Source organism: Cibotium barometz, chromosome 41 (genome assembly GCF_041138505.1).
Source record: "Cibotium barometz isolate CiBa-2024 chromosome 41, ASM4113850v1, whole genome shotgun sequence".
Classification (NCBI taxonomy): Eukaryota; Viridiplantae; Streptophyta; class Polypodiopsida; order Cyatheales; family Cibotiaceae; genus Cibotium; species Cibotium barometz.
This window is the reverse complement of record NC_141086.1, coordinates 2,772,813-2,788,959: the sequence shown is the minus strand read 5'-3', so window position 1 is coordinate 2,788,959 and position 16,147 is coordinate 2,772,813. Positions and strand designations below refer to the sequence as shown.

The 16,147-nt window shown below is 44.9% G+C and overlaps 1 protein-coding gene across 4 annotated transcripts in view; it reads left to right on the top strand.

The window, feature by feature from the left end:
- Window positions 1-392: 392 nt before the first annotated feature.
- Window positions 393-16,147, top strand: part of LOC147614597 (disease resistance protein RML1B-like) — a 106,169-nt gene continuing 90,414 nt past the window's right edge. For 3 of the 4 annotated variants that reach the window (XM_086779867.1, XM_086779865.1, XM_086779866.1), the window contains exons 1-2: window positions 393-888; window positions 1,303-1,393. In XM_086779867.1, coding sequence (XP_086635993.1) covers window positions 529-888; window positions 1,303-1,347 — 405 coding nt within the window. In that variant the 5' untranslated portion in view covers window positions 393-528 and the 3' untranslated portion in view covers window positions 1,348-1,393. Of the gene's footprint in view, window positions 908-1,302; window positions 1,394-16,147 lie in introns of all 4 variants that reach the window. The other variant, XR_015262927.1, reaches the window with a different exon arrangement.

Below are 16,147 nucleotides of genomic sequence, written 5' to 3'. Positions count from 1 at the left end.
CGACAGAGGAGAGGAAGAGAAACGTAGTGTTACGAGTGGAGAGAGAGAGAGAGAGATCGAGCTCTACCAAGGTCCCCTTGTTGCTGCTCTGCCTTTGCATTCGTCTATCGGCACGCATGAGGTGTTTTTATCAGCCATCGTGGGATACGCATAAAGCAAATATATACTTTACCGTTTCCTGGAAAGCCGTGGGATCAAAGCATTTCTGGACATGGAGGAGCTCCTTGAAAGCAATCATTCAGGTGCCCATTTTTACAAGCAATTACGCAGAGGTTAGGTGGTGTCTCCTCATGCGTGCCGATAGACGAATGCAATTACGCAGAGTCTAGGTGGTGTCTGGATGAACGTGTGGATATATTGAAGAGCACCAGAAACTCTAGTAAAGCCAAGCTATTTCCGGTCTTCTATGACGACGTGACGCCGGAAGATCTAAGAAACAAGAATGGTTTGGACCAGAGGGTCCACGTTGTTGTCGAGCTCTTTCATTTGAAAGTAAAGGAAAATGTGTACTTTGTGCTGCTTTGGGGCATGGGTGGCATTGGCAAGACCACTCTTGCTCGCGCTATTTACAGGAGACCTGGAAAGGAGTTTCAAGCAGCAAGCTTTGTGGGAAATTGTCGGAATAAGAGTAAATTACAGAATCAGCTCCTCGAAGAGTTGCTGCATGAAAGGAAGTTCCAAGGGGACGATGCAGGAAAGAAGAAAGCGTGTTTAAAAGCTGGATTAAGGGGGAAGGAGGTCTTGATCATATTGGATGATCCAGAGAACTTTGAATCCAATCTGACATTTCTTCAGCCGGGAAGTCGAATGCTTGTAACATCCAGGAACCAAACAGTATTTCCTCGTGACAATGATTTCTCTGATGTCTTCAAGGGTGAATGCTACAAGGTACGAGGCATGGACAACGGTGAGTCCTTGCAACTTTTGTGTCTGAACGCTTTCAAGAAGCCTTCACCAGATCTAGGTTTTGAAAAGCTAGCAGAGAAAATAAGTGAAGCATGCGCTGGTCTTCCCCTTTCGCTGGAGGTGCTTGGTAGGGAAAATAAACTATAGGAAGAAGCAATCAAGGTAGTAGCGCTACTTTGTACAAAGACATAGAGACTTGTTTGAAGGTTAGCTATGAGTAGGGAATGTTTCTAGATGTGGCTTGCTTCTTGATTGGCGAAAGCAGGCAGAGTGCCGAATACTTTTGGGAGAGCGATGATTTGGTAGAGGGGTGGATAAGTGGGCTAGAGAGCTTGTTAGATCTCTGTCTTGTGAAGTGGAAAAACACGAGTGCCTGACAATGCACGATCACTCCAGGGATTTGAGGAGAGGCATTGTGAAACAGTCATGCAAGTGGAGTAGGGTGTGGGATGATACCGACTTGACGCAAGTGCTGTGAAGTAAGCAGGTGTGTATTCACTTCTCTATTTACTTCTCTTTTTAGCATGCATTTATGTATGCAAGCAACGCCGTAGGAAGCAAAGGCAATACAATAACAAAAGACTAAAGAGATTCAAATTAGCTGTTGCGAATGCCCAGTAGTTCTACTGTTCATTTAACTCTTTCCTTTTTTCCATCTTGGACACACTTGCACTTGTCGTTTTGAAGCTTGTTTCTGGTGTGGAGGGTGGGTGGCTCTCCAAGTATTTTCCATCCTAGTTGCTCTACACTAGATCTCACAATGTTTGTGCAATATCCATATATTTAATGAGTGTTTGGGGAGTTTCTTACTGCGTTGGAATTCTGGTCCATTATGTACTTTGAGATATATAGTCATTATAATTATTTTTTAATGTTTGATCTTCAAACTTTTGTAATTTCATGAGACTTGACTTTAAAAGTCAACTTTAATTTTACAATAATGAATTCAATTTAAGAAATCCTTGATTGCCCACTGATGAAGCTCCCATCTTCCTTTGAGCAGCTGAAAATTTGACAATATTTAGTGAAGATTTGTAGTTGTTAGAAGAGCAAACCTATCTAGCAACCATGGTGGAGACAAGGCATTTACAGCAAAGGATAAGGGCAAAGCAAAGAGCTTTAAGCATGGGGGACACCAGTCTAGTAAGGCTGGTCATGGACAGCCCTCTTTCGGTGGTGAAAGGTCTGACAAAGAGGATGCAAACAAGCCTAAAAAGAAGGGTAAATGTCACTACCGCCATAAGCCTGGCCACTACATCAATTAATGTAGATAGCAGATTGCAAAAGAGAAGAAGAAATTTTTCAGGCTGATGACAAAGCAGAGCAATTGGCTAATGTAATTCAGGAAGAGTATACTTTTTTGGTCACATGCACTAGTGACACACCAAGTGCTTCAGGGAATGATATGCCTTGCATTGCATCCGATAGACAGGATGTATCATCGTAGTGGTGCTTCGAGCCACATCACTTCATGCAAAGATGTATTTCAACACTTGGTGAATATGCTGCTAATGGCCACAGTGTATCATGTGCAGATCATACCGCTTATCCAGTAAAGGAAATTGGAAATGTCATACTTGTTGCAGCCAATGGTGCAAATATATGTATGACAAAAGTGTTATATGTTCAAGGGATAAAGAAAAATCTTCTCTCTATCTCCGTCATAAACGACCAAGGTTTAAAGGTTGAATTTGAAGATGGGGAGTGTTTGGTGAAAGACCCATCAAAGGGTTATGCAATAGTTACTTTCGGAACATAATACAATGGCTTGTATAAGCTGAACAGCTATGACAAGCGTACTTATGATGCACATACAGTGGTTGCCCACATTCTTGCTATGCATGATGCAGAGCTTTGGCATGCTCGTTTTGGACATGTAAATTTTTGGAGTTTGATGCTTCTGCATCATGCATAGCAAGAGTGAGGGGTGTATTTTGGAAAAGACGCATTGTAAACCTCCAACAAGGCATGTATGTGAGGGGTGTATTTTGGAAAAGACGCATTGTAAACCATTCCCCAAGGATGGAGCTGTTAGAGCTGGAAATAAATTACAGCTCATACACAGTGATGTATATGGTCCAATGCGGATACCATCCAAAGGGGGCATCTTTATTTTGTCACATTCATTGATGACTACTCAAGGTTTGCTTGGGTTTACTCCTTGAAAGTGCAAGCAAAGGTGTTTACATGCTTTCGACACTTTGTAGCAATGGCTGAAAATATGTGTGGATGTAAAGTCCAAACACTCCGCTCACATAGAGGTGGAGAATACATGTCAAATGCATTTAAGGATTATAGGTTTCAAAAGGGTATCAAATATCAATGTACTGTGTCTTATACACCACAACAGAATGGTGTAGCTAAGAGGAAAAACAAATCTTTCATGGAGATGGCAAGATGCATGGTGAAAATAAAGTACTCATGAGAGCACGACGCTCTAGCTCGTGGCTCGGTGGGATGGCCAAGATTGTGAGCCTCGCTCACGGCTGTCATGGTTGGGTGGCGAGTATGCCTGCACCCAGATATTTCATCCGCTTTGCCTTCTAGGGTTAGGGTTCGTTGTTTTGTCTTGTTTTTCATGGCTGTTTTGCAGATTTTCCTCAGGGAGAGATCTTGGGATTTGACAAAAAGTCATGATACAGGCATACTTGATGGGCTATTATCCATCGCAATTAGTGGGGATTCAGATCAGCTAGCCCCTACACAGGAAAATCCTCATGTAGAACAAGTGGAATAGCCAATAATTCAGTCCCCTTCTATGGAAGAAGTTGAAGATCTTCTCAGGGAAGAGCAAACAACCATAGACATAGCCACATCAATGCCAAGATGGTTGCTGAAAACTTTACAAGATAGCAAACTTATAGCTTCACTGACGGGTAGAACAAGGGCTAGTTCTAGCCAGGGCTAGTTCTAGCCATGCATTGAATATGCATCATGAGAAGTCTACATTAGCCATGGGTGGTCTCTTTGATTCAGAAGAGCCTACTTCTTATGAAGAAGCACAGGAGAATGAGCACTAGGTGCAAGCCACGCATGATGAAATCTCTTCTATCATGAAGAACAATACTTGGGATCTTGTGGACTTGCCGAAAGGCAAGAATGTCATTGGAACAAAGTAGGTGTACAAAGTCAAAAGGAAGTCTGATGGGCAAGACTTGTGGCTAAAGGCTATTCTCAAAAAAAGGGAATAGATTATGAGGAGACTTTTGCTCCTACTTCTAGGATGACTACAATTTGATCAGTGATTGCATTGGCTCCACATAAAGGATGGAAAGTGCATCACTTGAACATCAAAACTGCATTCTTAAATGGGGATTTACAGGAGGAAGTATATGTAAATCAGCCCATTGGTTTTGTAGTTCTTGGCGCGAGGAACATAAAGTATGCAGGTTACACAAAGCATTGTATGGGTTAAAGCAAGATCCAAGAGCTTGGTATGATAAAATACATGCTTATCTAACCAGCCATGGTTATGTGAATAGTCCAGCTGAAAGCACATTGTATGTGAAGAAAACTGGTGCCGATATTCTCAGAGTCATTCTGTATGTAAATGACATGCTTATAACAAGGACTAGCAAAGGACAAATTTCAAATTTCAAGGCTGATTTGAAAGTCTGGGCATACAATTTATGCATAGAGATGATGGCATTGTTACACAGCAAACTAAGTACATAAAAAGTTTGCTAAAAAGATTTCACATGGAAGAATGTAAGGCAATTTCTACTCTAGTAGAACTAGGTGTACGGCTTACTATGCATGATATTGGTGAGCCTTTTGAGGCTGGCATTTATAGCCAAACAATGGGATGCCTCCTTTACTTGTGTAACACGAGGCCTGACATATCTTTTGGGGTGTCTCTGTTGAGCAAATTTTTATGCACAGCCTTGGCACAAAGCATTGGCAAGCAGTCAAACGCATTTTCTGTTATCTTCAGGGTACACTGGATCTTGGTTTACTCTATCCCAAGGGGGCAGCTTGTAGCTTTATGCATACAGTGATTCAGATTGGGATAGTGATTATGATACCAAGCAATCCACTAGTGGAAATTGTTTTTTCCTTAGCTGTTCGTGCATATCTTGGTTGAGCAAAAAGCAACCCAGTGTTACCACATCTACTTGTGAGGTTGAGTACAGGGCAGTCTTCATAGCTACAATAGGTTGTGTATGGTTGAGGAGATTGTTGACTGATCTTCGTGAGTGTCAGCAGACACCCACCACCATTCTCACCAATAGCTAGAGTGCTATGGTCGTGACACGGAATCCCGTATTTCATGCACGTACCAATCACATTGAGATTCATTATCACTATTTTATAGAGAGATTACACACAGAGGAGATTAGTTTATCTGTTCACAAAGGCTTTATCTCGAGAGAAGTTTGAAGCTTTCTGCAAAGCTTTGGGCTTACTCTCATACAGAGAGTGATCTGCTACCTTGTACAAGTTCACACTTACACTACAAGGGGGGGACTTGTAGGCATATGCTCACTTATAGTACTGCTACATGTTCACTTATAGTAGTGCTAGTGCTACATGTTCACTTGCAGTAGTGCTATGTGTGAACAAGGCTTAACCAAGGGCACTTTTTCCCATGTGGTTTTTTCCCTTGGATATCAATTGTGAAAGGACACTCTATCCATTCATCCCTTGTCTTGGATATTATATGGATGTGACTCACATGCGAGAATTGACTTGCATTTGTAATCTACCACACACTTTCTTGTTCTCTCTTTGTGTGTCTCCCCAGCTAACCCTAATCTACAGGAAACCCTAATTTTGTGTGTGTGAGTGTGAGTCCAACATTATGGTGGAGTCCAACACTAGCCTCAAAGTTGTCAACGTAAGTTTACTTTTGTACTTCCCATAGCATATAGAGATAGTTTTCTACTCCCCACACTCCTCTCTCTATAAATCCATCATCAGTGATACTCATGAAGTGATCTCTGTAGTATAGCATCTTCCGTGGAAGAGGCTGCGTAGGCGATATCCATGTCTCTCGTGTATAGAGCTGTCATAGGTCCTGTCTCAATACTCTGTTCCTCTCACTATGAGATAGACGGATATGTGGTGCATCCCTGTCATACTGGAATGGTGGTAGATGATCCATGTCTAGGCCATGCTGTGAGAACCAATGTGTGACCTGTGCATACCATGATCCTCTGTCTCCTGCCTCAGCCAGCTGTCTAGATGCCTCAAAAGCTCTGTATGACAATATGTTCTGTGGCATCTCTCTAAATCTGTCTAGCAGGCATATAGTCTGGAATATGGCCTCTACCATCATAGGAGGCGCAGCAAACTCTGCTCGGATAATGTCATGAGGTATTGACGGTTTGCTGCGTATCATGTGTGCCATCATGAGGGCCTGTGGTGTCTCTGTGTGTGTCCACCAATGGGTAGCAAGGCCTGGCGCCCATACCGCTGCTCCATACATCAGTGCCGGTGTGACTAATGTGTCAAATAGCCACCCCTTCGTCGGGGGCTCCTGCAAATGCGCCTGGTGGCACTGTCTCTCTAGCATAGCCAATGCTGCATATCCCCGTGTCAATCTAGCTCTGGCTGCTGAACCCATGGTGAAGCGCGTGGCTGCTGCAGAGAAGGTAACCCCTAGGTACACATATGATGTCACCACCTCCACTTGGCGTCCTGTGAGAGTGAATGTCAGCTGACTCCTGCCCTGTCTCGATGTATGAAAGACCATAACCTTGGTTTTCCCAAGGTTCATAGTAAGACCCCTCTGTGTGCAGAAATCATGGAGTGCATGTAGATGCTGTTGTAGACCTCCTGGAGACTCAGACACTAATACAATATCATCAGCATAAAGCATAATATGTACTGAGGTACCTGCTAGATTAACTCCATCTCCGCCTCCCCGTGTAATGAAGTCAGCCACACCTCATCAATGTATAACCCAAATAGCGTGGGGGAAAGTGGGCATCCTTGCTTCACACCAATGGTGCTAGCAATAGTCTCGGACATACCTCCTGGGCATCTGACTCGCCCAAAAACCTGCTCATATAATGCATAGATGCCCCATGTCATATCTGCTGGTATGCCAAGAGACTGTAGGCGCTGAAAGAGCCTCTCTCGTGGTACTGTGTCAAATGCCTTGCGGAAATCCACAAAGCAGCAATAGAGCTTTCTCTTGCTCACTCTGGCCTGATCAATCATACATCTCAAAGTGAATACATGGTCGATGAGCGTGAACCTGCTCGCTCAGCATATAAGCTAAGCTCTTGCTCCAACACTGCACCATAGTGTTTGGCCAACACGTGGCCAACCATAACTGTCCTATAGTTGCTCGGATCGAGCATATCCCCTGTTTTGTGGATCGGCACAATGGTATGCATCGTCCACTCCGCAGGCAAATCCTCTGCTAGTGCCCTGTTAAACAGGTGTGCAAGAAACGGAGCCAAAGAATCTACTGCATATATGAGATGCTCACCCTGTAGGTCCATATGGTCGGCTGCCTGTCCGTGCTGTAGGCGGCGGATAGCTTCCTTTACCATCGAGTGGGTAAAGAAGCTAGCTGTGGTAGGTCGAGGCTCCTGTGGTTGAGGTATAGGTGGCTGCTGTGGGGTGTGGTATAGGCCCTCTGCATATGTGTGCCATGTCTGTGGGTTTGCAATGGGTGTCGGTGTCCGGGGCTCTCTGAAGTGCCTCCATGAGATAGGGCTATCTCTACTCATGAAGAAATGGAAGATCTCTAGCTCCTGTATCTCTGCGAAGGCCTGCCTTTTGCGGCGAGTAAGTCTCCTCATCTCTCTCCTCGACTCCTGCTCTGTGATGGCTCCCAAGGCTCTCTGTATGTGGAGCCGTGAGTATAGGGCTCTGCACTCGTCATCATACCATCTGTTCTGGGGCATAGTCCCAGATCTTGTAGGCTCTCTTGAGTGGACACGATGTGGGAAGCTCTGAAATGCAGCCGTGTGTAGGAGTGATGCCAGCTGGGCTGTAATGGTATCCATAGGTGCCAGGGGATCCATGAGTAGGAGCCCATCCTCTACTCTGCCATGTATATGTCTGCCATGTCATGTGTGAAGTAGATGGTAGTGTGTGGCGTGGGTATGTGGGGGGCTGGTGATACTGGTGATCCGGCTAGTGAAAATGCCAAGTATGTATGATCTGCCCCAATAGGACGAGGTGGGATGGAGAATGAGGTGACAAGCTGTGACGCCTCCAAAGACCCCATAATGTAGTCTACCACCGTGCCTCCGGTCCGTGTATGACCCCCATGTGGGAAGCATGTCAGCCCTCCTGATCCCGGCCACTGTAGCATCCCGTTATAAATTACGAGACGATGCCTGGCTCCCAACTCTAGTAAGTGGTCCCCATAATGTCCTCTGTCTGGTCCAGTGTCCTCTGATGCCCGACTAGCCCCTATCTCCTCTTGATCCACAGGGTGGAGGATCTCCATGTCATCTGTCACATGCACTCTGCACTCAGTGCATGGTGACAAGATGGCTCATCATCAGAAGTGCAGCAGTTGTACAGTTTTAGAACCCAATAGGATGATAATTGTCGTACGCCATGACCCCATCGTACATCCTCAGTCCAGGATAAGTTAGGCACGAGCTACGTAGGTCATTCCTCAGCCTTAGTGGGTCAGTCAGTCAGTCAAGTCCCTTAACCCACTTGGAGAGAATCATTCATGCATGTAGAGTCAGTAGAAGCCTTAGGGTTTGCATCAGAAAGCACTCTGCATCTTTGCATAATATGCATACATATGCTTGTGCATCATTTAGAACATCCCCAAAGCCTTAGGGAATATACTGTGATTTATCTGGTATTTTTTCCATATTTATTAGTATTTATTTATCATTATTTGCATTATTGGGCATTTATAAATATTAACTTTATTAAATGACCAACCTCCAGTTAGTATAAATAGGCTTGCCTAGAGCCTCTTTTCTCATTCAGTCTTCATTGTGCTAAGAGCTCTCCTCACCCTTGCAAGACTAATCCAGCCCTAGAGCCCATAAGCTTTCTTCTCCAGCCCCTTGAGAACCATAGCTTCAGTCAGCCCTAGGCGCCTGCATTCAGCCCTGATTCAGCCTCAGTTCAGGCCCAGATTCAGCACCTCAGTTCAGCACAGTTCCACGCCAGCAATCAGCAGCTTCTCTGCATTTTTTGTGCAGCCGTACAGCAGTCTGTGTTTCTGTTCCAACCGTACAGCAGCAGCAGCCTGCAAGCCTCTGTTTGCTCATGCGTTTCAGTCCACAGCAGCCCTACAGGTCTGCGTTTCAGTCCACAGCATCCTCTACACTTGAGCGTTTCTGTCCACAGTAGTTTCCAGCCCTGAAGGTTCAGTCTACAGCAGTTTCCAGCCCTGAATCTATTGTTTGCATCAGTGTCCAGCCTTCTATGCATCATCCACACATGCAGCAGTCATCTGGTGAAGGTAACATAGCATTCATATGTGTTTTCAGCATTCTAACATAGTGTAGAACAGTCCACCTTCTTCTTCTTTGAGCCTCAAGTGTGCAGCCCTTCCTCATTGTTGGGGTAAAGGCGTTATGCCCACCCTTATAGTGTGTACAAGCCCATAAGTTATAGTACATAGTACACTTAGTACTTTTAATGTACTAAGTGCACTATGTGTACTAGTGCAATATACATGTGTGATAGGGGAGTCACACACTCACTTGGTGAGTTGACTTATCCCCACAACTCTCTCTCTCTCTCTCTTCCTTGCTTCTCTGTGTATGTCTCCCATGAATGAACTCTTAACCTAACCCTAATTGCTGTTTTCTCCCCATCAACTGGTATCAGAGCCATATGGTCCCTCCCTCTTCTCCTTGCTGATTTCTGGTCGTATTCAGCCCCATCAACTGGTCGCCTGCTTCCATCAACTGGTCGCCTGCTTCCATCAACTGTAGAAGGTCGCAGACAGGCTGGGCGAGCTAGTGGCACAAGGCAGCATTCGCAGGAGCCGATGCAGGTTAGCCAGCGCACCAACAAAGTGCACTAGGCGGGTTCTGTGCAACACAAGGCGTCGACAAGAGCAGCGAGCGGAAACAAACGCTGGGCGTGGAGCGAAGGAGCATAGGATTGCTGGCCCTTCAGCGTAAGAGGCGAAGCGTGTGAGCGAAGGTATTAGCGCTGGGCGTATAGGCGCTAGGCAAGTTGAGCGAAGGCAACGAGCGAAGCGTGGGCGAATAGGCTGCGAAGTCGATCAACTGGCGCCGGCTGCATGCTTACACCTGCCAAGTACCCCCTTCACCTCTTCTTCCAACGAAGGCCTTACGTTCACCTTTAACGAGATATGCTCACAATTACAGTGCGCATCTCCGCGTGCGTGTCATCACCTGCTGCTCCCCTCAGTCGCTCTCATTGGAGCAGCCGTTGGAGCTGCAGGAGCATCAACATCAAGACTCCTGGGGTAAAGGAGTAAGGAGATGAAACCCGCCCTACCTACATAGCTGCAGGAGCATCAACATCAGCATCAGCATCAGCATCAGCACCAAAATCAACCTGCAAATCAGAAAAAATCAGAAATTTCAGAGGTATTTTTGCTTCAATTTTGCGAATTTCTTATCAATTCAAGCAATTGAGCAGGTACAGGTGCCCAAATTGCTCAATTTTGAGCAAAATTGGCAAAATTGGGTGACATTGGTCACAATCAGGATAAATTTGCAGGAAATTGGTCAAATCAGGATCAATTTGCAGGAAATTGGATGTCGAAATTTGGGGCTTTTGATGTAATTGTGCAATTAAGCACTCATACATGCTGTATGATGTGAGAAATCGCACATTTGGGCAAAATCGCAGCAAATTGCAGCAAATTGCAGTGCAAATCAAGGGGCTTTTGTGCCGATTTGGTTGATTTGCATGCAGGCAATTGCATTTGATGCTGTGGATAATGTGCTGATGCCTTACAAGCACTCAATGTGCCTGTAAATCAAGGGGCTTTCATGTATTTGATGTATATGTGGCCAGGGGGAAGCATCGTGAACACTCTGGATGCCTTCATGTGCGCCAATGTACCATGCATGATCAGAAATTGATCTCAAATCAAGGGGCTTTTCAAATTCGTATGCTTGTTGAGCTTGGCAAAGCAGCAGGCAAGCCATTTATGCCTTGAATCCTCAAAAATCAGCTTGCAGTCAAGGGGCTTTTGCCCAATTTCTGTTCGGAACTGTTGTATGCAGTATACAGGACTGTAAAAGTCTGATTTTCACTCATTTGGACAGCCAGGAGAGCATTTATTGCTACTATACCTGCTGGTACAGATTTGGTACAGATTTGTACATGTTTTGGCATGGCTGTACACTGTTTTGAGTGATCAAAAGGTTCAAATTCAGCTGCTGAAATTGCCGGTACAGGTTTGGTACATCATTGGTGAGCGCTTAGTACTGCTGTACAGTACTTTGGAAGGGCAAAAGAGCACATTCAAGGTGCTGTCCAAAATCTGCAGCAACCAGATTTTGGTGTTTTCATCAAAAAAAGTGGGAGAAAAGTTGCATTCTTGCTTCCGCAGTGGGAGATAAAGCTTGGGAGAACATTTGTGAGCACTTTGTGTGCTTTGGGTGCAGTGTTTGCACATCTTTTGGTGCAGTGTTTGCACATTTGCAGGGAGTCAGGCATTACAGGTTGCATTTTGCTATGGCAACCACAGGTGAGAGCTCTTCATTGCTTCACATCAAGAAGCTTGAAGGCTCGCATAACTATGATATTTGGCAAACCCAGTGCTACAATGTGTTGCTCCAGAAAAAGCAGCACAAGCCTATCAAAGAAAGGGGTGTGATGCCCGCTTCTCTTACAGCTGAAGAGTGGGAAGATATGGATGAGCTGGCAAGATCTACTATCATGTTGTCTGTGTCAGACTCATTACTTTTCAGCATTCGTGAAGAGAAGACAGCTTGGGGAATGTGGCAGAGATTGCAGGACTTGTATGCCCAACAAAGTGCCTCAAGCAAAGTGTATTGGTTGAAGAAACTCATAGGCCTTCAGATGAAGGAAGGGGCTTCTATGACAGCCCATCTCAATGAGTTTAATGGTATTGTCAGCCAGGTTATAAATCAAAAGTTGGCAATGGACGATGAGTTCAAAGCCACTTTTTTGTTATGCACTTTGCCAGAGAGTTGGGACACATTCAGGACAGCCACTAGCAATTCGCATGCTATGCTATCATATGCAGATGTTGAGGGTGCTCTTCTTCAAGAAGAGATGAACAGGAAAAACAACTCTGTTGGCAAGTCAAATGCAATGAATGCACGTGGGAGATCCCAGCAAAGGGGGAAAAGCCAAGAAAGGGGAAGGAGCAAGTCTCGCTCCAAAAAGGATTTGGAATGCCATTATTGTGGCAAGAAGGGACACATTAAAAAGCAATGCTACAAATGGAAAAATGATCAGAAAGAAAAGGGAAAAGGCAAAGACAAAGAGAAGGATGAAGCCAAAGATGTAAAGCCAAAGGGCAAAAGTGGAGTCAAGATCGAAGAAATCAATGTGTCACATGCAGGTGGCAGTGAGGATGAGGTCCTCTTTACGTCTTCACTTGATGCCCATTCACTTCTTACAGGTGGTCATGGTATGCACTCATGGATCATTGATTCAGGTGCCTCCTTTCATGTCACAGGTTGCAGAGACTTGTTTGTCAGGTATACTGCTGGCAATGAAGGAGTGGTTTATTTGGGTGATAACCATGCATGCAAAATTCTTGGCAGAGGTGATGTGAGGCTTGTATTTTCAGATGGCTCACAGCTTATGCTCCATGATGTCAGGCATGTGCCTGAGATCAAGAAGAATCTGCTTTCTACTGGACAGCTTGATGATGCTGATTATGTTACCACATTTGGTAGTGGAAAGTGGAAGATTAGTAAGGGCTCACTGGTTGTTGCCAGAGGCTCTAAGGTGGACACTCTTTATTTCATGCATGCAGGTGTTTGTCACCATGCTAATGTAAATGCAACCGAGCTGCCGGAAATTTCTATGTGGCATAGCCGGTTGGGACACATGAGTGTCAAAGGAATGGAGCAATTGTCTCGTTTGGGTTACTTGCCTTCTCTAAAGTTTTCAAGTTTTCAGTTTTGTGAGCATTGTATATATGGTAGGCAACTACAGTGCCCCCACAAGAAAGCTCTTGGACAGAAAGATGCTCAGTTAGAGCTTGTGCATACAGATGTATGTGAGATGCCTCAACTTTCTTTGGGAGGGGCAAAATACTTTGTGTCTTTTATTGATGATGCCACACGCAAGGTGTGGGTTTATCCTCTTCGTTTGAAGAGTGATACATTCTCAGTGTTTGAGAAGTTTGTTGCTCTTGTTGAGAATCAAACTGGCAAAACACTGAAGGCTTTGCGTTCCGACAATGGTGGAGAGTATACGTCCAAACAGTTTCAGGACTTTTGTGATGCTAAAGGCATCAAGAGGGAGCTCTCTACTCCTTATGATCCTCCACAAAACGGGACAGCAGAGAGGATGAACAGGACCATTCAGGAGAAGGTCCGTTCTATGTTGTCACATGCTGCATTACCTCATGGTTTTTGGGCTGAAGCTGTTATGACAGCCGTTCACCTTATAAACAGGTCACCTAACACGAGGCTTGGTGGGAAAGTGCCAGAAGAAGTATGGACAGGGAAGCCTCCGTCATACAAGCACTTGAGAGTGTTTGGTTGCGTTGCGTACGTGCACATACGCAGGGAAATGCGCACCAAACTTGATCCTAAGTCTCATAAATGCATATTCCTAGGATATGGTGACAGAGGTGAAATGGGGTATAGACTTTGGGATCCCATGAATAGAAAGATCATACGCAGCAATGATGTCATTTTTGATGAAACATGCATGTATAAGGAGCCTGCAAGGCAACAGGAGCCTGGCAGAGTCATCTTTGATGATGATGGACATCATGGACAACAACAAAGGGCTGTAAATCAGCCATTACAGCAGCAAAACCAGCCCTTAAATGGTGCTGAAAATGGTCCAAATGGACAGCCAGAGATGGCAGAAGATATCCCTATGGATATACCACAGTTAGAGGAGATACCGGGCATGATTTTTCAGCCTTATGGCATGGAACAGGAGCCACCAATGGGTGATATGCAGGCTGGACAGCAACCTGCAAATGATGGTCATTGGGTACGGAGGTCCACAAGACCCTCCAGAGCCCCTGACAGGTTTGTTCCAGGGGTTGACTATTTGATGCTTACTGACTGTGGAGAGCCCTCATGTTATAAAGAGGCTTTACAGAGGGCAGACAAAGCTCTATGGGAGCGTGCCATGAAGTCAGAGATGGATTCTCTGCATAAAAATGGAACATGGAAGTTGGTGCCTTTGCCTGCAGGCAAGAAGGTTTTGCCATGCAAGTGGGTATACAGGCTCAAAGTTGCATCAGATGCTAAGCCAAGATACAAAGCCAGGTTAGTGGCTAAGGGCTTCAAGCAGGAATATGGTGTGGACTTTGAGGAGATCTTCTCTCCAGTGGTCAAAATGACCACACTTAGAGCTGTGTTGGCTTTGGTTGCGCATGATGATCTGGACTTGATTCAGATGGATGTGAAGACTGCTTTTCTTCACGGTGATCTCCATGAGGAGATATATATGCAGCAGCCAGAGGGTTATGCAGAGAGTGGAAAGGAGAAGCTTGTATGCAAGCTGAAAAAGAGTCTTTATGGGCTCAAACAGGCACCAAGAGAATGGTATCATAAATTTGATACATTCATGAAATCTCAGAAATTCAAGAGAAGTGACATAGATCACTGCTTGTACACCAAAAAAGCTTTGGATGGCAGTCTCTTGATTCTCATTTTGTATGTTGATGATATGTTGATTGCCGGGAAATCTCGTAAAGAGATGGATGCCTTGAAGAAGAGGCTGCATGAAACCTTTGATATGAAGGATTTGGGTGATGCAAATCACATTTTGGGTATGCGGATACTTCGGGACAGAAATCAGCATGTGTTGTATTTGTCTCAGAAGGAATACATTGGCAAAGTCTTGCAGAGGTTCAATATGGACGGGGGGAAGAAAGCTAGTACTCCTTTGCCTCCATATGTGAAACTCAGTGCTATGGACAGCCCACAGTCGGATAGTGACAGGGCTGATATGGCCAAGATTCCGTATGCTTCAGCTTGTGGCAGTCTCATGTATGCCATGGTTGCTACTAGGCCAGACATTGCATTTGCAGTGGGAGTGGTTTCTAGATACATGGCCAACCCTGGCAAGAAGCATTGGGAAGCAGTGAAAGGTGTCATGAGATACCTGAAGGGCACACAGGATTTGTGCATTTGCTTTGGCAAACAGGATGCATTAGTGCATGGTTATACGGACTCGGATTATGCCGGTCATCCAGATAATCGGAAGTCTACTACCGGTTATGTATTTACATTCACAGGAGGTGCTGTGTCATGGATATCCAGGATGCAGAAGTGCACTGCCTTATCTACTACAGAGGCCGAGTATATTGCAGCCACAGAGGCTTGCAAGGAGGCATTATGGCTATCTCGGTTAGTGGTTGATTTGGGCTATACAGGGGATATTCCATTGTTGCATTGTGACAGTCAGAGTGCCATTCAGTTGGCAAAGAACCCTGTTTTTCATGCAAAGACGAAGCATGTGGATGTGAAGTATCACTTCATCAGAGAGGTGATAGAGAACAAGCAAATTCAGCTTGTTAAAATTCATACGGATGACAACCCGGCTGATCTGTTGACGAAGAGTTTGCCTCCGGAGCGGTTTGCTCATTGCAGACACTTGATGGGCATTGGATGAGGCCATTTTCAGCCTTGATATGGCCTTGTATATTATCATGTACATGCTGATTTTTTCTTTTCCTTTACTTAAGGGCACTTTGCCTTTAAGTGGGAGGTTGTTGGGGTAAAGGCGTTATGCCCACCCTTATAGTGTGTACAAGCCCATAAGTTATAGTACATAGTACACTTAGTACTTTTAATGTACTAAGTGCACTATGTGTACTAGTGCAATATACATGTGTGATAGGGGAGTCACACACTCACTTGGTGAGTTGACTTATCCCCACAACTCTCTCTCTCTCTCTCTTCCTTGCTTCTCTGTGTATGTCTCCCATGAATGAACTCTTAACCTAACCCTAATTGCTGTTTTCTCCCCATCACTCATGCCCTTGGGAAGAGTGCATAGGCTCGAGATCAAGTCATTGAGGTGTTTCTACAGCAGTGTATAGATCAGCCACTCTCCGATCCTCCGAGATCTTGCGTTTGGCTTATCTACAGTCCACAGTCATTCTCTCTAAAGAAATAAAGCAAATACTATCTCGTTATCGGGATAG